The 21,955-nt window shown below is 48.2% G+C and overlaps 1 protein-coding gene across 2 annotated transcripts; it reads left to right on the top strand.

Moving 5' to 3' along the window:
* Nucleotides 1-13,105: 13,105 nt before the first annotated feature.
* Nucleotides 13,106-21,673, top strand: CHI3L1 (chitinase 3 like 1). Of its 2 annotated transcripts, XM_029935509.1 has the most exons (10): nucleotides 13,106-13,364; nucleotides 13,676-13,705; nucleotides 14,623-14,824; nucleotides 15,311-15,367; nucleotides 16,123-16,273; nucleotides 17,119-17,240; nucleotides 18,321-18,444; nucleotides 19,182-19,364; nucleotides 20,671-20,787; nucleotides 21,032-21,673. In XM_029935509.1, exons 1-10 carry the CDS (start codon nucleotides 13,316-13,318, stop codon nucleotides 21,170-21,172), a joined length of 1,176 nt encoding a protein of 391 aa, XP_029791369.1. In that variant the 5' UTR covers nucleotides 13,106-13,315; the 3' UTR covers nucleotides 21,173-21,673. The 2 variants fall into 2 exon arrangements, with proteins under 2 accessions (XP_029791369.1, XP_029791370.1); XM_029935510.1 differs by lacking the exon at nucleotides 13,676-13,705.
* The last annotated feature ends 282 nt before the right edge of the window (nucleotides 21,674-21,955 follow it).

Raw genomic sequence — 21,955 nt, 5'->3', positions numbered from 1 at the left:
ATGGAGAAAAGAAGGGGAAGAATGTCCTAGTGGATGGGAGTGTATGCTACCTGGACAGCAAGGAAAGCCCCATAAATGATGACTAAAAAATACTGTCTGTATTCAAGACCTCTCTCAAAACAATGCCTTGAAATCACCACCATCATCATCATCCAAAGGCATTTACCAGAGACCTTGGTCCTTGGGCTAAAGAGATCCGTGGAGAGTCAGACCCTGCACGAACATGGTGCTGAAGAAGTTCTGTGGAAAGAGCCACAAACTCTGCTCTGAGAAGGTACCAGATCTGAAAAGGAAAGGAGGAGAGAGCTCCTAGCTTCAGGGAGATGTGCGGCAGATGGAAAGAGACTTCTCAGTTTAGAAGGAAAGCTAGAACACAGGAACCAGACGCACCACCACACAGGTGTTCCCAAATCCCCATGATTCAGTGCTTGTAAAGCCAGAGCCAGAGGAAAGAGCCATTAGAAGTGAGCTTGGTGAAAGAGGAAGGTTCCAGGAGGAGGTGAGTCTGCAAGTAGATGGAGGGAAAACTGAAGTGGAGAGTTGGCAGCAGAACTAATCTGAGGGGTCCATGGAGGTAAGAAAGCCGGGCTGGAGCAAGTCTGACTGCCGTCAGGGAGCTGCCTGGAAGAGCCAGAGTAGTCTTCCCCTGTTTAACAAGATGGGCAAGGGCAGGGGTCCTATGGAAAAACCTATACACACCTTGCAGATCTTGGGGCCCCCAGATGGGTGAGGAATCCTAGCCCCAAGTTCTTGAGTGGTCCTAGCCCACTGCCCAGAGAACGCAGACACACAAAGGTCCCTGGCTCCCTTACAGAGGAGCCCCCCCCCCGCCCCCGCAACATGTCCATCTGACCTGTCCAGGCAGAAATGGTGCCTGGGTCACTTCTCACTCTGTCTTCTTACCATGAAATTTATGACAGGTATAGGGGACTGTATCTTGTCCATTATCTTCATGTGCCTTCTCTAGAGAGACCAGTTTTCATGATCCTATGAGGAACCACTGACGGTAGTTAATGTACCAAATGTATGTGAACACGGCAGGAGCAAAAGGTGAAGCTGGGCCTTGTTGACTTATTTTTTTAAGATTTTATTTTTTTAGGTAATTTCTACTCCCAACATGGGGCTTGAACCCACTACCCCAAGAGCTGCCCCACCGACGGAGCCAGCCAAGTCCCCCCTATGCCCTGTTTCCAATGAGTAAGCACTTCATATGCCACAGTGGGGGGGGGGAGAAAAAACCCAATAGGGCTGTTGTAACTGGCTCCATTTCCCCAAATAATAAGCCTTGATACTTCCCAGAAATGTGGACTCTAACAAAAACAACATTTGATACCTGAGTTTTGCTGTGCTGAAATCTGAGGGTGTGTTCTGAATGTGAAGGTCATGTGAGAAAGCTGCTATTTTTCTACCATAAACAGACCTCTGTAAACATGGTCATCTTGGTCACTTTTCATTTTTCCCTTTAAATACTTGTGCTTTGTATTTGGTCAGCTGGACGTCAGACCAGTCCACTCACACTTTTCACGAGTGACCATTTTCTTCCCTTTCCTAAAAGCACCAGTCTCTGGTTCTTCCCAGACAGCTTATTCCTGGAATTCCCACCGATGCAGTCAAGGTCACGCGCACCTTGTCCGGGTGCAGAGCCGTGGAGTCCTCGGCTCACCCTCCCCTGGGCTCTTCTGGGGACGGTCCTGTGAACCGATGGAGTTGCTTCTGATTCTTGGCCAAGTTTGTTTCTGGTTCTGAGGGAGCTAAAGCCAGGCGTGCCCACATGGTAGGAGTGGAGACCACCATGCAATGAGCCCAGCCACCGAGCAGCCGAGCAGTTTCTGTTATAGGGCCGCACACGGGGTTTCTGGAATAGGATTCCCCTGGTACTCTTTTTCTTTGGTGGAGGGAACATGTTTGAGGATTCTGGGAGGGATGTGTTGAGGATTCTGATGTTTTCTGGCATTTGAGAATACAGAGTTGAAAAGGGGTTTTGTGTGTGTTTCTGTAAATATTGAAAGAGTTCTGTGTTCACATGTTTCATGTTGGAGCCGGTAAAGGTTCTGTTCTAATTTCAGAAACTCTTCCTTATCCCAAAGTTCTGGCTCTTTTTTTTAAATGTTTATTTTTGAGAGAGAGAGAGCGTGAGTGGGGGAGAAGCAGAGAGAGAGAGAGAGGGACAGAGGGTCTGAAGCAGGCTCTGTGCTGACAGCAGCAAACCTGATGCGGGGCTTGAACTCACAAACCATGAGATCATGACCTGAGCTGAAGTCAGATGCTCAACCGACTGAGCCACCCAGGTGCCTTCCGAAGTTCTGGTTTTTATAGTGTACTCATTATGGTCCCAATAGCTGTTGATAGTGACAAAGGTGAAAACCCTATACCAAGGATGGAAGGAAACAAAAACCTCTCTTTAATGTCCCTAAATAATTAATGATTTAAAATTAACATCTCTTCGGAAACTTATATATGAGGTTAAAAGGAGATTATTATTGTAAGGGATGTGGACGTTGTACGAGAGAGAAATTGCACTGCTAAATTCAAAGGGAGATCCCCAAATTACTCGGACTTTCAAAAATGCATCTGCCCAAATGACCTGATGGTGCTTAATTATAGGACTTAATTGATCAACTTTCTTAAAAGATACTGGTAGTGGCGGTTTCTATCTCAGATTCTCTTAGCTCCTCCAACTTGTACAAAAGTTGATAAAATGATCTATTTTACATATATGAAAAAATTTTGAGCAAGCCAATTGGTACAGTTTATTCACTTCTGGAGGAAGTTAATAGATCAGATTATGGTGTAAGATCTTTTAAAATCTAATGGAGTAAGCACCTATTCCAAAAATCTTTTTTCTAAAAGAAATATTACCATATCAAGCACTCATGTACATGTGAAGAACCCATAGATTTCTAAAATATTTTCCTACTTTCATGCTTTAAATCTGTTGACTTGTTGAGAATTTTTTTCTTGCTAAAACTATAATTTAGGGATAAAAAGGGGAAAAAAAACCCCAGGGTATAATTAATGACCTTGGTTACTAGGTTATAAAATAAGCAGAAGCATTACTGTTAAAACATCTTAAAAGTGTTAATATCTATTCTATAATTGTGTAAGCAGAAAAATTTGTATAATATTCTAATCAAGATGATTCTTTGGAAAAATGAAACTAGTTTAATAATTTTGGTTTGTAAACAGCTCTATGCTTGCTCCCTGATTCTACCACCATTATAAAAGCAATGTGAATGCAATATTCTAGTCTGTACAACGTGGTTTTGTTTACTTGTAGAAAGTGCAACTATTTTTAACTGCCTAAATTTTCTCTACCATTTTTTCTGGTCATAAACTAACATCAATTTATTTAAGATTATAAAATTGCAAAATAAAGAGGTCAGCTAAATTAATAATAAAGGGTAGTATCTTTATAGAAAGAGATTATTTTGTATAATGCTAAAAGAACACAGTGCTGATGTGTTATAACGTCCAGAGCCTTAGTTAACTAGCTCAGAGGCTGGAGCCTGCTTTGGATTCTGTGCCTCCCTCTCTTTCTGCCCCTCCCACTCACGCTCTGTCTCTATCTGTCTCTCAAAAATAAATGTTTAAAACATTAAAAAAAAAAAAAGAAATGGATATATGAAAAACAATGAGTCCTGTTTGCCATTCTCCAGATAGTTGATTAACTGGACACCATGGTCAGAGCCATCCTATTTACTCCTGCTTATCAAAAAGAAACATTCAGCTTTACCAAGTATTTATAAGTAAAACCCATTGATTTAAACATTTCCATGATTCTATTGAAAACAATCATCCTCTCATTTCACTTTGAAAAGAAACATTCTGATATTCATGTACAGGGACTGACACAATAATTATCAGCACATTCATTTACTTTAAATTTCGTCCCTCGGTTTAATTATCCTTGTCAATTGCTAACATTCTTATTTTATGGCAAGAAATAAAGACCCTAGGGATTTGCTAATGCCCTCAGTCCCACAAATAGATTGCCTATTATACCTTAATAAAGGACTCCAAGTTCCTCCATTTTTGTTGATTAACTAGAACCATTTAATCTCATTATTACAGTTGATAATTAATTAATCTTATAATTACAGATGATATTTCCTTTTTCCCTGCGTTTAATAAAGGCCCCTGCTACCAGCTCAAGATCAGAACTTGAGTTCTCTGGAAGACATAATAGAAAAATGTCAATAAAGAACTGAACTGTTGACTTCTGATACCACAGGACACATACCCATAGGTACAGGTCTCCCTGTGTAAGCTGAGACCTCTACCAAGTGCCTATTAGACTAATCTAAACTACTTAGTCAGAATCTGTAGAAGGGTTTTGGTCTAAATTTGAACATTGGTCAGCAAACTATGGCCCTCAGAACAAATCCAACTGTTATGCCCAGAATGCAGTATCCTCAACGACCAGAGACCACCAGGGAGACCGAGGCACGCATGCAAAGGCAGAGGGCTTTATTACAGGCCTGGGCTCGGGCTCACAGACTTTATCAGCACAGTGGATTCGTGCTGAGAGCCCCCGGAACAAGGACTGAGCAGGGTTTTTATGGGGTTTGGGAGGGGGAGTTACAAGAAATTGTGACATAGATACAGTGATCCAATCATTATTATACAATATTATTGACAGCAGATTTAACCATTCACATTGTCTAGAGTATTCATTACTTTTGGCAGGAGCCAATTACAACATTTAGGGTACCTTTAAAATCAACCAATTACAGGGCGAGCCTAGGGTCTTGTGTGGCGACTATTGGGTTAACTTTAACATTAGGTAATGTTGTACCCAGATTTTAATATCGCCCCCCAAAACCAGAAACCGCCAGGGAGACCGAATCACACATGCAAAAGCAAAAGTCTTTATTACGAATTTAGGCCCGGCCAGCCTAAACTCTCGGGCTCACAGACTTCAACAACACACTGGATCCACGTGGAGTGAGCCCTGAGCATGGGGGGGTGGGGGGCTTTTATGAGTTTGGGAAGGGGGGGTTACAGGAAATTATGACACAGGTACAGGGGTCCAACCATGATAGCATCACATCATTGACAGTAACTTTAACCAATTACAGAGTGGACCCAGGACCCTCACGTAGGGCGTGACTATTCTTAACCTGCATCTTTAGGCCCGCCCTTAGAAATGTTAAAGGTGTTAGCTGGTCTTTCCTGATTGGGTGTTACAAGGGTTGTCTGAGAAGCTGATACTTAGGCCTCCAAGGTCAGAGTCAGTTTGATTCAGACCTGTCCTTACAGTAACAGGGTCCTATCTAAAGTTCCCATCTGCAGGCCTCACCCTTAGGAATGTGGAGAGTGGTAACTGGCCTTCCCTGATTGGGTGTTGCGAAGGTGGTCTCTCTTGCTCTAGGCAATGTGTAACTGCCTGTTAGTTTTGGGGAACTGAAACCTAGGCCTTCTAGATCAGAGGGTAAACGTAAAGCCTGTCATGGAGTCTGTTTGGTTTAGACTTGTGTCCTTACACAACTAGTTGTCTCTTCTTGTAAATAAAGTTTTATTGGAACCCAGTCATGCTCATTGGGTTGTTATCATCTCTGGCTGCTTTCTCACTACAACAGCAGAGCTGAGTGGTTACATATGCAATCAACTTAAAAGCATAAAACTTTGTAGATGTAGACTACCTAACCCAAGAGTAGCAAATACTAGTTACCTAGGACTAAGTGAACTGACTTCATTATGATTAATATTTATATGAACTGACATAAGGGAATTCTAGAGGGAATTGACACATGATCATGTAGGTTATTTCCACAGGTTCAATAGGAATCTGTGCTTTTTCTTGCCAGAATATAATTGGGACTAGGCCAAAAGTTCCACTTGATTAAGCGAGACAAACCCATAATTAAAGAACAAAGACTAAGATTTACATAACTTATGACTCAAGAAATTCCAGCCTTATGGGTAGGAACAATGTTCACTTCCTGGCAGTCCAGAAATATTAACAAATATGGTAATTTTAGAGAAAATCATGCTAATAAAGATGGTAAAAATCCTCTGACACATAAGAGTAATTTGAAACCCCTAGGAACTTTACAAAGTCTCCAGACAGAAGTTCACCATAAAACATCCGTATCACTTGGCTCAAGTTTTGTTAGCCATTCATAAAGAAAGTGTTTATGCATTAATCAATGCCTCTTGGTATGCCTATGAGTATAAATAAAATAAAATATTATTTTGATGAAGCTGAGTTAATCAACTTAAAATTTTCTTGTCGGCAAGAACTTGCCCACAAGGAAAAAAAAAACTGTAGAAGCAAAAACTGACCCTGCTCCATTCATGACTGAGTACCACTGGGGGAAGAGTTGCATATATGGAGATAAACCAAAAACAACAATTTACCCTGACTGGTTCTGGGCTCCAAAATAACACGCTTTGACTAGTTCTCATAAGTATGGATGCTCTGACAAAAACTAGTTTATTCCTGATTTTGATGAGGCTAAGTGAAGATATGTTGTAAACATGAGGAACATACAAGAAAGCAGCTCATTTCTGCCATGAATATGGTAGCCTTGGTCTTTCTTCTCCCCCTTTAAATACTTTTGTTTTGTATTTGACAGGCCAATCTTTCTTTCCGAAGTCTGACTCCTTTTCCATTTTCCCAAGTAATTGTTTTCTTGTCTAACTGGTTCTGAATCTTTGGTAGTGGGTGCTATGTGCCAACAGCACCACAGAGCTGAAGCTAAGGACTTGGAAATGAATTTGAACTCCTACCCAGCAGAAGTTCCTATCTGGAGGAAAAAGAGAACTCTTCCAAAAGAGAACTTTCCCTTCAATTATTTGGTGGGAAGTTCACACCGCATCTGTTTGCTCTGACACACTGGGCAAAAGGAAAAGATCCTCAAACAGCTATGTCCAAGGAGCCACCCTAGAGGTCCAGGAACTTGTTCTCAGAGAGGTAGTTCTGTCCACACTTGGGGTCCTGAACCAGCCTCATCTGTGCCTCCTTCCTTACCTTTTATGCCTCAACCACTCTTGAGTTCTTCTGGTTCGTGGAACATGGCCGCCTCTTTCTACACCAGCCTTTTCTGCCTCACATGCTCTTTAGGCAAGCCAGCACCTACCTTTCCCTCCTGCCTCAGTTTACACATCACTTCCTATGGAAGCTTTCCCTGACCACCCATACCACCACCACCACCCCATTATAAAGTTTTCCAACCCTCGGAATTGTTTTGGTAAACTTCTCCCAATTGTAATAAATTACTTATGTGATTCTTTGTTTAATGTCCATCTTCTTTGCCAGACTGTCTACTTCAAGAGGATGGGGACTGACTGTGTTTTTACTCATCTTTCTGTCTCTGCCACCTCCTACAGTGCATCTAACTTGCTCAATAGCACTGGTTGAATGAATAAATGGGTAACCAGTGTAGCATGGGGGCTTATTCAGAGTGACCAGAACTATTGCAGGAGATGAAATTTCACAAACATCAGGTTCCAAACTCAAAATAGAAGAGTTTGGACCTATTTACCATCTTGAGATCACTTATTCATTCATTTATCCAGTCATTCAGTGAGTACTTTACTAAGCATCTACTCTGTATGAAGCTTTGGAGACAGATGCAATGGTGAATAAAATTGACCCAATCTTGGCTAAACCTCAAAATATATAAAAAAAAAAAAACTTAGACAATTTACCACCAAATAACCCAAATAACCTCAAATAACCCAAATAAAAATGGGCAGAAGACATCAACAGACATTTCTCCAAAGAAGACTTACAGATGGCCAACAGACACATGAAAAGATGTTCAACATCACTGCTCAACACAGAAATGCAAATCAGAACTACAGTGAGATGTCACCTCACCCCTGACAGAATGGTTTAAAGTCAAAAACACAAGAAACAACAAGTGTTGGCAGGGATGTAGAGAAAAAGGACAGCACTGTTGGCAGGAAGGCAGATTGGTGCAGCCACTGTGGAAAACAGTATGGAGGTTTCTCAAAAAGTTCAAAATAGAATTACCATATGACCTAGTAATTCCTAGTAGTGTGTATTTATTGAAAGAAAACAAAATCACTAATTTTAAAAGATATATGTACCCCTATGTTTACTGCAGTATTATTTACAATAGTCAAGATATGGAAGCAACCCAAGTGTCCATCCATAGAATAGATAAAATGGATATGCACATAATACATACAAACACTACAGAATATTACTCAGCCATAAAGAAGAAAGAAATCTTGCCATTTGCAAGAACATGGATGGATCTAGAGGGTATAATGCTAAATGAAATAAGTCAGAGAAAGACAAATACCACACGACTTCATACATATGTGGAATATAAGAAACAAAACAAAGAAGAAAGAATCAAAAAACAGACTCTTAATTACAGAGAACAAACCGTTGGTTACCAGAGAGAAGTGGGCCAGGGTGCGCGTGAAGCTGAGGGGCACAAAGAGTACAGTGACCGTGTTGAGCACTAAGTAATGCAGAGAGTTGTTAATATAACACTCTATGGTAATTGTAGTTGAACTAAAAATAATAATAATAAAAATAAAATTTAACAATAATTGGTCCAGTCCTTGCCTTTACTGAATTTGTTGCCTAGCGAGGGAGGCAGACATTAATAAGTCACCCACATCCACACACAAGAGGTAAACTTACAACCAAGTCAGGGACTAGGAAAAGGGGTACAGAGCACTCGGACAGCCCCAGTCGGGTGGTTTCCCTCCCCAGGGCCTTTTCTGAAGGTGTTGCTGAGACTCAATCCGAAGGCTGAGCAGGAGTAAACTGACCCCAGAAGGGCTGTGTTGGGAGACAGCTCACCCCAGGGACTCCTGCACTTTTGCACATCCTATGAACAGAGACCCGGCCGCCTGTTCCAGGCTCCCTTTTGGGTTATGTTTGTACAGCAAACAGCCTGGGAAGATAGAAACAGTGTTTTCCCCTGGAGCAAAAGGCAGCTTTGTTTGTTGGCCGGTGTAACAGAGATAATGTCTCCCCCCAGGCCCAAGGGGAGTCAGGCCGGCTACTCACTGTAAAATATTTGGGTCTTTTAAGCTCAGTTCCTCGGCTGTGACACAAGACGTTGCACACACAGGATCCACTTGGGCTGTTGCAACCTCACCCCTGAACTTGGGGCCAAGGGAAGTGTGTTGGGGGCCCCAGACCTGGTGTGTTATATTAAGAATATGCAGGTTGGGGCACCTGGGTGGCTCAGTCAGTTAAGTGTCCAACTCTCGATTTCAGCTCAGGGCATGATCTCATGGTTCGAGATCGAGCCCCGCGTTGGGCTCTGTGCTGGGAGTGAGCCTGCTTGGGATTCTCTCTCTTCCTCTCTCTGTCTCCCTCTCTCTCAAAAATAAATAAATAACCATTTTTAAAATAACAATATGCAGATTATAATAAGTAATGAATCCCTGAATTCTACTCCCGAAACCAGTACTGCACTGTATGTTAACTAAATAAATTTAAATTAACAAAAAGGAGTATGTGGGGACGGCCTGGGCGGCTCAGTCAATTAAGCGCCCAACTCGTGATTTCAGCTCAGGTCATGATCTTGCGGTTCGTGGGATTGAGCCCCACGTTGGGCTCTGTGCTAACTCAGAGCCTGCTTAGGAGTCTCTCTCTCTGTCTCTGCCCTCCACAGCTCACACGTGTGCATGCATGGGCTCTTGCACTCTCTCTCTCTCACAAAACAAATAAATAAACTTAGAAAAAATAAAAAATAAAATAGAACTAAAAAGAATATGTGAGATGAAGAGGCACAAGCCATCCGCGTGGGGTGGGCAGGCGGTACTCTTGGTAAACTTATCCAAGCTCCCACTTTAGGGAAGTGAATACCACGGGGCCCTTTTTTCTTTTTGAAGCTCAGTAAATTTTTTTTTTTAATATAATTTATTGCCAGATTGGCTAAAACACAGAGTGTAAAGTGTGCTTTTGATTTTTAGGGTAGATTCCCATGGTTCATCACTTACACACAACACCCAGTGCTCATCCCAACAAGTGCCCTCCTCGCTGCCCATCACCCACTTTCCCCTCTCCCCCGCCCCCACCAACCCTCAGTTTGTTCTCTGTATTTAAGAGTCTCTCATGGTTTGCCTCCCTCCCTCTCTGTCTCTAAATACTTTTTCCTCTTCCCTTCCCCCATGGTCTTCTGTTAAGTATCTCAAGATCCACATAGGAGTGAAGTTGCGCCTGGGTGGCTCAGTCGGTTGGGCCTCGACTTCCGCTCAGGTCATGATCTCACGTTCATGGGTTCAAGCCCCACGTCAGGCTTTGTGCTGACAGCTAGCTCAGAGCCTGGAGCCTGCTTCCGATTCTGTGTCTCCCTCTCTCTCTGCCCCTCCCCCTCTCATGCTCTGTCTCTCTGTATCAAAAATAAATAAAACATTAAAAAAGATCCACATAGGAGTGAAAACATATATCTGTCCTTCTCTGACTGACTTATTTCGCTCAACACAATACCTTCCTGTTCCATCTACAATCCTGCAAAGGCAGGATTTCATCTTTCTCATTGCCAAGTAGTATTCCATTGTATATATAAACCACACCTTCTTTATCCATTCGTCAGTTGATGGACATTGAGGCTCTTTCCATAACTTGGCTATTGTTGAAAGCGCTGCTATAAACACTGGGGTACACGTGTCCCTGTGCATCAGCACTCCCGTATCCCTTGGATAAATTCCTAATAGTGCTACTGCTGAGTCGTAGGGTAGTTCTACTTTTATTTTTTTGAGGAACGTCCACACAGTTTCAATACAGTCACACAAAAGAAGTAAAGCCACAAGATCTCTCACTTACAATTCTCAGAAATGAGGATAAATGGTCATCAGCAAGGAGAACACAGTCCTTTGTCCCAGGTCACAAGCGGGCTGGAGATAAAGAGCAAGCACCTATTACTTATAAGGTGCTTGGAGGCGGACGTCAGCAACTTTTCACCAGCTCAGCTCTAAGTGGTTATTTTAAAAGGTGTATCAAGAAAAGCAAAGCAGGGACTTATGGGATGAATCGTAAGCCCGGGTCTCTATCTAACTGTTCAGACTCCAAGGGTGAGCAGAATTGTCATACAATAAAATGCTGAGGCAGCAACTCAAAATAGTTGTTTTCACATCACAGGAAATGGCACAAACGTGCACTCCATGCTTCTTGTCCTGCCATGAATAATAAGTCCTTTGCCTCTGACCTAGGATTCTCATGGCTTCTGCCAGGGTCCACGAAACTGGGGCAGTCTATCTCATTAGCTGACAAGCAGCATGAAACCTCAGGCCCTTCCGTTACTGACAGGCTCGTAGATGGCATTTGCAAAAGCCCTGTGGTAGGAGAGAGTAGAGCAAATAAAAGGATACAAAAGAAGGGAGGATGCAGGGGCATGAGGTGAGATGAGGCTGGGAGGCTCCGAACCAGGGAGCACTTAGCCACTGATGCTGAGGCGGGCCCAGCATTGGCCATTTATTGTGACACTGCCACGTTCATGCAGAACGTGTAGAATTAATAAACTGGTTTGGAGAGAGGCACAGGACCACAAGGCTTGGGCAAATCTGAGCCTAGAAGATCACTTTTAGCAAAGGAACAGTGAAAACTGGAAATGTTTTCTTAACATACTGCCCCCTGTAATGAAACTTTTTCTTGCATGCCACTTTGTAATAGTTCTGCTAAAGGTTACAAGTTCACTTCTCAGTGCCCAGATGAATGAGGAAAAGCTATCACTGACTGGCGTTACTGTTTTCATCCAGGGTCCGAAAGGAGGCAGTCACCTTAAAAGACAGAAGCAGTGACCCTTCTAGTATGCACAGAGTGACTCTGGACAAACTTCTTTTTGTCCACTCCTCGTCCAATAAAGGGCACTTGTGCCAGTTTTGCAAAGGAGAGGAAGGGCGAGGAGCGGGGAAAGGGAGAGAGGAAGAGACCTCGCTCACCAAGAGAAGGCTATGAAACCAGGGTGGCTAATGTCGGACTGTTACCTAATTTTGTGGTAAAAATAAAAGGACTTTGTTAAGACCCACTCACTCTTGGAATTTGGAACTTTTCACTCACCGCCTATTAATTAATTCGCAGCCTGCAAAGAATGGACTTGCCTCAGATCTTTGGCCAAAAAAAGTATCCCCACAAATGGGGCAAACCATGCAGAGCCTCCTTAAGAAGTTTTGTTCTGGGGCATGTGGGTGGCTCAGTCAGTTAAGCATCAGACTTCAGCTCAGGTTATGATCTCACAGTTCATGAGTTCAAGCCCTGCATCGGGCTCAGAGCCTGGAGTTTGCTTCGGATTCTGTGCCTCCCTCTCTCTCTCTGCCCCTGCTTGGGCTTTGTCTCTTTCTCAAAACTAAATAAACTTTAAAAAAAATTTTTTTTAAGAAGTTTTGTTCTTACCCTAAGAGTAATAAGGAGTCACCAGAGGACTTAGGGGGTGACATCGTGAGGTGTGGGTTTCAGGGAGAGATTATGGAAGTTATCGATCTTCTGGAATGATCTGTTCCTGGGGGAAATCTGGAGCTACGGGAATTAACTCCTTGGCACTTCCCTGCAGCCCCAGGCTTGCAACAAACCCTATTAACTGGAACTTCAAAACGTAAACAAATCAGCAGCAGGCCTGAGAGCAGTCCTGGGAATTTCCCACTCTCCTGGTTTCCCTTAGAAAATAATCAGCACATTGTCCGGCTTCATGCTGTGATTCCTGTCTGCCTCTCCCTCTGCCCCTCTCCTCTGTGCCTAAGCTTTCTCTCTTTCTTCTAAAATTTAAATTTCAATAGCACATCAATTGCTAAAAGGCTGTCTGACCCTCTGTGGGAAACAGGCTTGGAGAGAGAAAGTCCGAGTGGGGAGCAGGATGAGGCTGGACTGGGGAGAAAAGAAATAACAGCCTTGTTCGGGTTGCTGCGGGTTCCAGAACTCACTGTGCTGAGTTTCCGCCTGGCCAGGGGCCTGGACCGAGGGCTGGCAATGCAAAGGGAGAGGCTGCCAGGAACCTGTGGGCAGGAACGTGGGGGTGGGGATGGGGGTGGGGTGGGCAGCTGGCCAGGGAGGAAGGTCTCTGGGAATACGGCTGGGTCAGTCCCCCAGGAGCCACCTGATCATCACCCCCGTGGGTGGCCCGGGCCTCCTGAAGACCTGGCCCAAGCTTTCAAAACTCTCCAAGGTTTCTCAATCTTCCTCTGGCGGCTCCTCCCCTGCGTGTCCCAGCCCAGGGCTCCCTCCTTGCCACAGATCAGTTCCCATAAACTCGGTGTTTTTGGAGCTCGAGGGAGTGGAGCAGGACCCGCATAAAAAGGAAGGAAGTGTGAGGTGTGGGGACGGACGAAGCGCTACCTAAGCAGCTGGACACTAAGAGCAGAGGACACCGGAACTGGCCACACCATGCCCCGCTCTGCCTCAGCCAGGATGGTTCTGAGGGCAGCTCAGACAGGTCTCTGGGCTGGTCAAGGCTGCTCTGGTTGTGGGTTTTCAGGCTGAGAGGCCCAGACAGTCGACAGAGATGCTGCACAGAAAGGCTGGCCTCCTACCTGCTAGGAGGGGGGGCGGGGAGGGGGGGGAGGAAGGGAAGGAGGAGGAGGGGCAGAGGGGGAGGAAGAGGAGGGGAAGGAGATGGAAGAGGAGGAGGAGGATGGAGGATAAAGAGGAGGAGGAGGCAGGGCAAATGGTGTTAACCCCTAGATTGCCCGGAGGGGGGTGAGCAGAAAGGAAGGGCAGGGGGTCTGACGCTGGATCTCCCTTCAGGCTTTGTGGTCCTGGTGCTGCTCCAGAGCTGTAAGTAACCCCTCTTTCAAGTCACGGGAGACAGGGGTGTGATGTATGTGATGTGGATGGAATCCTGGCAGAGGGGAGCCCTTTCCAGTTTCTTCCGTAATTCAGATGGCTCAGAAATATTAGCATTTATTAGCCCAAGGTGATATGCATAGGGATGTTTATTATACTATTCTCTATTTTCTCTATATTTCTCTATATTTGAAATTTTTGAAAATAAAAACCCTTCAAAGGCTCGGCTCCGACAAAGGCCTGGACTCAGAGCCCAGTGAGCAATGCCCATGGCCGGGTAGGCAGCGGTGCCCGCAGTTCCTCCTCCATAACCAGGAGGGCAGGAAAATCTTACTCTGCAGCGGAGGACTTAAACTTCCTGGCCCACTCTGATTGGGCCCCAGCTTGGGGGACGGGCTGAGGGGGGGCCTGGGGACTGCCACTGGTGGAGGGGGGGAGGTTTACAAATTAGGGACACTCCCACAGGAAGGCAGAGAAGAAATGGGCCAGAGCGGCCCCAGATCAAGGACCCTGCAGGATCTACAAGGCTCCACCCTGACAGCTGGGATCTTAGGCTGGGTCCCTCCATTCCTTCAAAGCCACTGCCTCCAGGAAGCCTTCTTTATTTGACCTGAGCCCCATTTTACCTTTAGTCACCAGCCCCTACCCTCAGGACACACAGGGCTGGTTCCTAAGTCTACAAGTTACTCACTCACTACATTTAATCTGTTCAAAGCATTTTCAGAATCGCCCTTATTTTCATCAGAGGCAGAGGGAACTGAGCCAGCCCCTCGCATTTAGAATTCTAAGGCTCACATCTCAAGTCCAGGCACCTAGTACCCCATCGGCGCTCAGCGGGGGGCTCAGCCAGAGCCCACCACCACCACCCCCAGTCCTGGTTCAGGTGCCACCCCTGACTTCGTCTTCAGGTTCTGCATACAAACTGGTCTGCTACTACACCAGCTGGTCCCAGTACCGAGAGGGTGATGGGAGCTGCTTCCCAGATGCCATCGACCCCTTCCTCTGCACCCACATCATCTACAGCTTTGCCAACGTAAGCAACAATGAGATTGACACCTGGGAGTGGAACGATGTCACACTCTACGACACGCTGAACACGCTCAAGAACAGGTTGGGCCCCAGGCTGCCAGGGAAGGAGGGAGATGGAGGGCTAGGCTGGCTGGTCCCAGGGCAGGGTGCCTCCGCTCCGGAGCTGGGTGAGGGCCCCCAGGACCCAGGGTGGGGGATGGGAGGGCCTCAGCTTCAGCGGGAGGAGGCCATGAGGGCACGTGTTGGGCCATATCTGGTGGCGACAGAGGCAGCCTCTAGAAGGCCAGCTGAGCTCCCCCCCCACTGGGGGTGCTTCTCCAGGAAGCATGGAAAATACTCATGACTCTGTTTTGCCAGATCCTGGCTTCTCCACTCAGGGGAGCGAAAACAGGCAGCGTACCTCAGAGTAACTGCCGCAAAGTCTATGCCTCTTAGAATCCTGAGTCTCAGGGTTGGAAGGACATCCCACCTAAGCTAGAAGTCTGCGACAGCCTCCCACACAGGGGGCAGCCTGTGTCACGACAGCCTCACTCCACCCCGGCTTTCCTACCTCCCTGCTCCCCACAGGAACCCCAAACTGAAGACCCTTCTCTCTGTGGGAGGATGGAGCTTTGGGTCTGAAAGGTAAGACCCATTCCCCCAAAGGATGATGGAATGGGGGTGAGGAGGCATAGGTCTCCCTCCCCCACTCTATGGGGTCAACGGGGACCCCAGACTGGTTAGGCCTAAATGGTTGTCAGGCACCTACCCCACATACAGCCAAGAAGCAGAGCCCAGAGAGGGAGAGAGCCTTGTAGAGAGTCACACAGCCTGCTGCCAATGGATCTTACGACTCCTTGCCCGTGCTCCACTTATTTCCCCTCAGACCTGAAAACACAGAACTTCTAGGACCCTAAGGGCTGGAAGGAAAGGGATGGAAAGAAGGGAAGATGAGAGAGTGTCGAGAGCCTGGGAGGACTCCCTGGAGTGGGTGGGGTTGGAGCAGGGCTTATAAAGGGGGCGAGACATGGTCCTAACAGCTCCCACTTAGTCAGGCACCCCATCCAGCCACAATCACAGGTAACCCCCACGGCAACAGCGTGAACCACGGTCCTGATCCTCACTTCACAGATGAGGAAACTGAGATGCAGATTACGATCTTTCCAAAGAGGCTTGGCTCATATGACAATGTTTTGAATGAATGAAACTACAAAGGCTCTCTCTGAGATGCCTGGACCTGGGTCCTGTCCCGGCCGTGCCCTTCCTGAGCTGTGGGGCTCAGGCCTCCGGCTGCACATGCTCAGGCCCCCGGCTGCACATGCCTCAGAAATCCTTGCAGGCAGCCAAGGCTCCCAGCACATCAGCACTGAGCACTCTGCCGGGGGTGATTCGGGTCCTAGATTTTCCAGAATAGCCTCCAACACCCAGAGTCGTAGGACTTTCATCAAGTCGGTGCCGCCATTTCTGCGAACCTATGGCTTTGACGGGCTGGACCTGGCCTGGCTCCACCCTGGGCGGAAAGACAAGCGCCACTTCACCACCCTAGTTAAGGTGCTGGCGGGGTTGGGGAGAGCAGTGGGGATGGTGGGGACCTGAGCCGGCACCAGGGGGCGGGGTGGGCGGAGCGGTCTTCAGCTGCTGGCCTCCTGAGACGGGGCCTGAGGCCTCCTGGCCACCGGATCCTGGGCCCCCGGTGGGGATACACAAACCGGCCTGTGCCCTCAGATCTTACACATTACCACGGTGGGACATGGGGTGGGGTCCTCCGAGGCAGGTCACTAAGCGGGGCACCCACTCATCCCTGCCCACTTAGTGGGGCAGCATCATTACCCACTATTTGGTCCCAAACTGGTGCTGCCCGCTCCCCACTAGCGTTGGGGACACTTGGCCACATCTGACAGCAGCCCAAGCATCTCCATTAGCCCAGGGACAGATGTACCCCAGGGACGTCTAAATAAGTTGTCCACAGTACCGATATAATATTAATTTTAAAGACTGCTAAATATAAATTTAAAGGCCACTTTAATTTTGTTGTCTCGCCACCTGGCTTGAACAAAACAGACTGCAAAGCAAACTTCTTCCAACACGATCTGTGAGCCAACTAGGATCACCGTCTGTCCTCCTGGTCCCTCTAGGACAGGGAGCAACTGAGTGCCGATGAGTGTGTGTGGGGTGTCGGGACGTGATTGGCCCAAAGAGTTTTTTAGGAGAAGGATGGGGGAGCCCAAGGTGGGACCACCAGTCGGCTGCTTTATCATTCCCACCGAAGCCCGGTCAGGTTGGGGATCCCAGCGGATGGGGAAGGTCAATGACATGCCCAGAGACCTCGGCCTCTCTCACAAGGCTTTCTCACACAGCCGGGGCCCCACTCACTACCCTGCGTCTCTCCCAACCAGGAAATGAAGGCTGAGTTTGCAAGGGAAGCCCAGACGGGAACAAAGCAGCTTCTGCTAAGCGCAGCGATTTCTGCAGGGAAGGTAGCCATTGACAATGGCTATGACATCGCCCAGATATCACAGTGAGTCCCCAGCCCCACCCCGCCCCAGCGCTCCCTGTAAAATCACAAGACTGGATTTCTAGTCCCCGTTCTTCCAAAAACTTGATGTGTGTTCTTGCGCAGGTCACTTCCACTCACTGTGCCTCAGTCTTCCCATCTGTCAAATGGGGCATAACAATCCCTGCCCTTCCTTTTTCACGTGGAGGGATGGTGCTAACCAGTTGAGAGAGTTTCTATGAAAGTATTTGTGGAAAAGGAAGTAGGAAATGATATAAAACTGGCCAGCCACCGAGGGACACTTTCTCCACACCAGGCTTTTCTCCGCACACAGAGTGTTACTCACTAGAGAGACAGGACAGCGGCAATAAGATTGTATTTCTACGCTGCCTCCAGGTCCTTGCACACACACAGGCGACCCCCTCTCTGTGCATCCCTCGTCCTCCCCCGGCCCCTGGATGCATGTGAGAATGAGCAGTTCACTCCCCAGAAGGGCTGATGTCTCAGCCCCTCCTAAGACACGGATCTTGGGGAACCTAGGAATAAAGAGCAAAGGTTCTTTACTCTGACTTTTTAGAAACTTTACAATTTGGGGAGCTGTAGATTCAGTGTTTAAGTTGATGGTTTACGAGGTAGGAACTAGGTGGCTCTCAACCATTTGCCCCAAACATCTGAAGCTCACAGTCACACAGCCTACCTGTGGTCCCTCTCCCCCACATGTGTGGAAACCTCCCTCCCCACCCCAGTGGGTCCTAGGTTCAGGCCTTCCTTTGGTCCAGCTCCATCCCCACCTGGCTAATCTTCTGTCACTAAGACGAACTTGGCAGACATGGAGGGCAGAGGCAAGATAGAGCCACCTCCCAAATGTGTGCCAGGGCATCACAGAATTCCATTCTTGCCTTAAATGCACTTATGGGGCTCGGAGCCCACTCCAGGGCACGGTGCAGCAGAAGTGGTCGGGTGGCCAGGACAGCAGATCACAGGTTCTCTTCTGGGCTTTGGGTTAATGGCCTCTCTCCTACCTACCCTGTTCACAGCATGCTGGGCTGACGGATGTGAGGCCTTTCTAATTTCCTGCCTTGCCCTCTGACCTCTCTTCCCCAGACACCTGGACTTCATCAGCGTTATGACCTATGACTTTCACGGAGCCTGGCGCCAGACCACAGGGCATCATAGCCCCTTGTTCCGAGGCCAGGAGGACGCAAGCGCTGACAGATTCAACAATGCTGTGAGTGCCTGGAAGGGGGGTGGCGAGCCAGGAAGGGGCCCCTGAGACCTGTCACCTCAGGAATTCCTGCAAGGGAGGGGTTATGGGCCCCACGCTGCAGGTGAGGACACTAAGGCACCGAGTCTGTGAGTTCTCCGTGTCTCTAGAACAGAGGAGGCAGGAGAAAGGTCTAGACCAGCCTTTCACTTGCTGTGTAACCTGAGCCAATCATCTGATTGGCTGCTAATAGTAATGACTGCCAAATAGTAACAATCCCTTCCTATATCTAAAACAATTTTTTTTGAGAATGAAACTACAGAATCCATTTTTTAATGTTTGTTTATGTAGTGTGTGTGTGTGTGTGTGTGTGTGTGAGAGAGAGAGAGAGGGAGAGAGAGACAGAGACAGAGACAGAGACAGAGACAGAGAGAACAAGCAGGGGAGAGGCAGAGAGAGGGAGACAGAGTCCCAAGCAGGCTCTGCGATGTCAGCCAGAGCTGACGTGGGGCTCTTTCCCACGAACCGTGAGATCATGACCTGAACTGAAACTGAGTGGGGTGCTCAGCCGAACGAGCCACCCAGGCGTCCCTACAAAATGCATTTGAGACTGATATTATCAGTTCTCGGAAGGGACTCCCAGGTGCACGGCAGACCTGGAGCTCCCCTCGTCGAGGTGGCCCTGGCAATTGTGCAGTCTCACCGGTCCTGCACTGCCAGTCCCACTAGCCGCTCATGCCCTCCTCTCCTCCCCCTGCCAGGACTACGCCGTGGGCTACGTGCTGAGGCTGGGGGCCCCAGCCAATAAGCTGGTGATGGGCATCCCCACCTTTGGGAGGACTTTCACTCTGGCCTCCTCCAAGACGGGTGTGGGGGCCCCCATCTCCGGACCCGGATTACCAGGCCAGTTCACCAAGGAGGAGGGGATCCTGGCCTACTATGAGGTATGCACAAGGGGGGAGGTGAGATCCCCACACTCCCAGAGGCCCCCGGGGAAGGTGAGCTGCCCACTTCGTCTCCCCGCCATTTGCTCCCTTGGGAATAAAAAATGTTCTAGTGAACATAGCACCCTGAGGAGGAAGAAGCGGGGGGGGGGGGGGAAGGCAGTCAGGCATCCTGCTACAAAGTCTTTGAAAGCCTCCTGCAGGCACCCCAGGTCTGCACTGCTAAGCTCCCAGATACTCCTCTGGCCACCGAGTTGAAGTTTCCCTTCCAGCCCAGAAAAGAGCAATGGCCCAAAGGCAGGCTCTGGTTTGCCCAAGCCGCTGCTGCTCTGTGCAGCCTCAGGCCAGTCCTTAGTGTCAACCCATCATTTCCCACGTCGCTGTTCAAGACACCAGAAGCAAGTTCCACATAGGAGTGAAAACTTGGTGTCTGTCTTTCTCTGCCTTATTTCGCTCAGCATTAATACCCTCCAGTTTCACCCACGTTGCTGCAAATGGCAGGATTTCATTATTTCTCATCGCCAAGTAGTATTCCATTGTATATACACACATCTTCTTTATCCATTCGTTAGTTGATGGACATTGAGGCTCTTTCCATGATTTAGCTATTGTTTAAAGCGCCGCTATAAACATTGGGGTACATGTACCCCTATGAATCAGCACTCCTCTTTTTATCCTGAATTTATCCTCTGGATAAAGTCATAGTAGTACTATTACTGGGTCATAAGGTAGTTCTATTTTTAATTTTTTGAGGAACCGCCACACTATTTTCCAGTGTGGCTGCACCAGTTTGCATTCCATGGAAGAAGGGAAAGGGGGAAAAAGTTACAAATGAGAGGAAGGGAGGCAAACCGTAAGGGACTCTTAAATACAAAGAACAAGCTGAGGGTTGATGGGGGCGGGGGAGAGGGAGAAATGAGTGATGGGCATGGAGGAGGGCACTTGTTGGGATGAGCACTGAGCGTTGTAGGTAAGCGATGAATCATGGGAATCTACCCCTAAAACCAAGAGCACACTGTACACACTGTATGTTAGCCAATTTGACAATAAATTGTATTTTTTAAAAATACCAGAAGCAAACCAGAGTCCCCCTAACGCCCTCAGGCTGCAGCACCCACAGAACCCTGGGGCATTTGCATCTGCTTTACATAAATTTGCATGAAGACTGCAGGGAGGCTGCTGGGGACAGATGTCGTCAGCAGGATGAAGCAAGGGGTTGAAAGAGATTTGGAGAGTGGCATCTCCTCCGTGACCTGCGAAGTCTCACACAGCTCCCTCTGCCACCCCTGCCCTGTTCTCTGCTCAGATCTGTGACTTCCTCAACGGAGCCACCGTCCATAGACTTTCTAGCCAGAAGGTCCCCTATGCCACCAAGGGCAACCAGTGGGTGGGGTACGATGACCAGGAGAGCGTCAAAAACAAGGTAGGTCCTCAAGGCCATGCCCCAGAATGAAGAGGGAGAGGAAACCCTTCTCCAAACAGATTCGGGTCACCTGCATGGAGAGCAGAGCGGGGTGATTGAGGTGGGGGGCAGTCAGGTCTGAGGCACCTGCTGGTTCCTTCCCTGGGGAGGGGCCTAGGTGGCACGTTCTCCGACCCCCCCACCCCCACCCCCACACGCTGGCCCAGGGTACCCAGCTCTGCCTGCCCTGGGTCTTCCCTTCCAGGTGCAGTACCTGAGGAGCAGGCAGCTGGCTGGCGCCATGGTGTGGGCTGTGGATCTGGATGACTTCCGGGGCAGCTTCTGTGGCCAGGGTCTGCGCTTCCCCCTCACCACTGCCATCAAGGACGCGCTCACTGCGGCTTAGCCCTTGTCTGGCACACGGTGGGGGAGGGGCACCAGCTCCAGCTGGCCAAGGGCCTGCTCACCCACTCTGCTGAGTTCCCGACTAAGCCTCAGTCTCCCTCCCTTGGACCCCATGCAGAGGGCCACAGTGGTGCCGTCTGGGCTCAGCTCTAGTGGACAAAGAGGTAGAGGCAGGGTCAAGGGCAGGTAAGGCCCGGGCCCAGCACAGTGTAAGCCATAGTGTAAGGGCAGCACACGCTTATGAAAATGCTCGACGGCCCTGCCCCACCCGAGGGATTTCTTCAACTCCCTTACCCCAGGCATCCTCGCCAAAGGACCCCATTTTGGCCAACTCTACCACCGAGGAGCCAAACCTCACTGTCAGAGCAGTGGCCACACTAATTACACCCACTGTGAAGCCCAACTTGAACCCTGCACCCAGGAATGTTATCATGTCTCCCCTCCTACTTCCCTTTCCTAATTGCCCAGAGGCTGCTCAATAAAGCACCAGAGTTTAACCGTATGTTGGGACAGCTTCAGTCTCTCTTTGTGACCCCATGGGCTTTCCTGGGTTCCCCTCCCCCACCTCTTCTGGATTCCTTTCTCAGGCTTGGGGGCTCTGAGTTTATAGAAAGTGAGGCTACACTGGCCTCCACTGGGCCCCAGAGGCTCGCAAAAGGAGGCCAGCCTCCTCAGATCTATCTGCTGCGGACTTAACCCAAGAGAGCTGACGGCCGTTCAGATATTGTCTTCCCTTCTTAGGACCACTTGGCCCCCAACCCAAGGCTCCTCTGCTCAGGCTGGC

Source organism: Suricata suricatta, chromosome 3 (assembly GCF_006229205.1).
Source record: "Suricata suricatta isolate VVHF042 chromosome 3, meerkat_22Aug2017_6uvM2_HiC, whole genome shotgun sequence".
Lineage (NCBI taxonomy): Eukaryota > Metazoa > Chordata > Mammalia > Carnivora > Herpestidae > Suricata > Suricata suricatta.
Note: the sequence above shows the minus strand (reverse complement) of the source record. Positions and strands in the feature narration are given on the sequence as shown.

Coding starts and splice junctions, on each gene's coding strand:
- CHI3L1 (XM_029935509.1), top strand. CDS start 13,316: ATGCCCCGCTCTGCCTCAGCCAGGATGGTTCTGAGGGCAGCTCAGACA. Junction 13,365..13,675: donor TCTGAGGGCAGCTCAGACAG/GTCTCTGGGCTG, acceptor ATCTCCCTTCAG/GCTTTGTGGTCCTGGTGCTG. Junction 18,445..19,181: donor CTGACAGATTCAACAATGCT/GTGAGTGCCTGG, acceptor TCCCCCTGCCAG/GACTACGCCGTGGGCTACGT.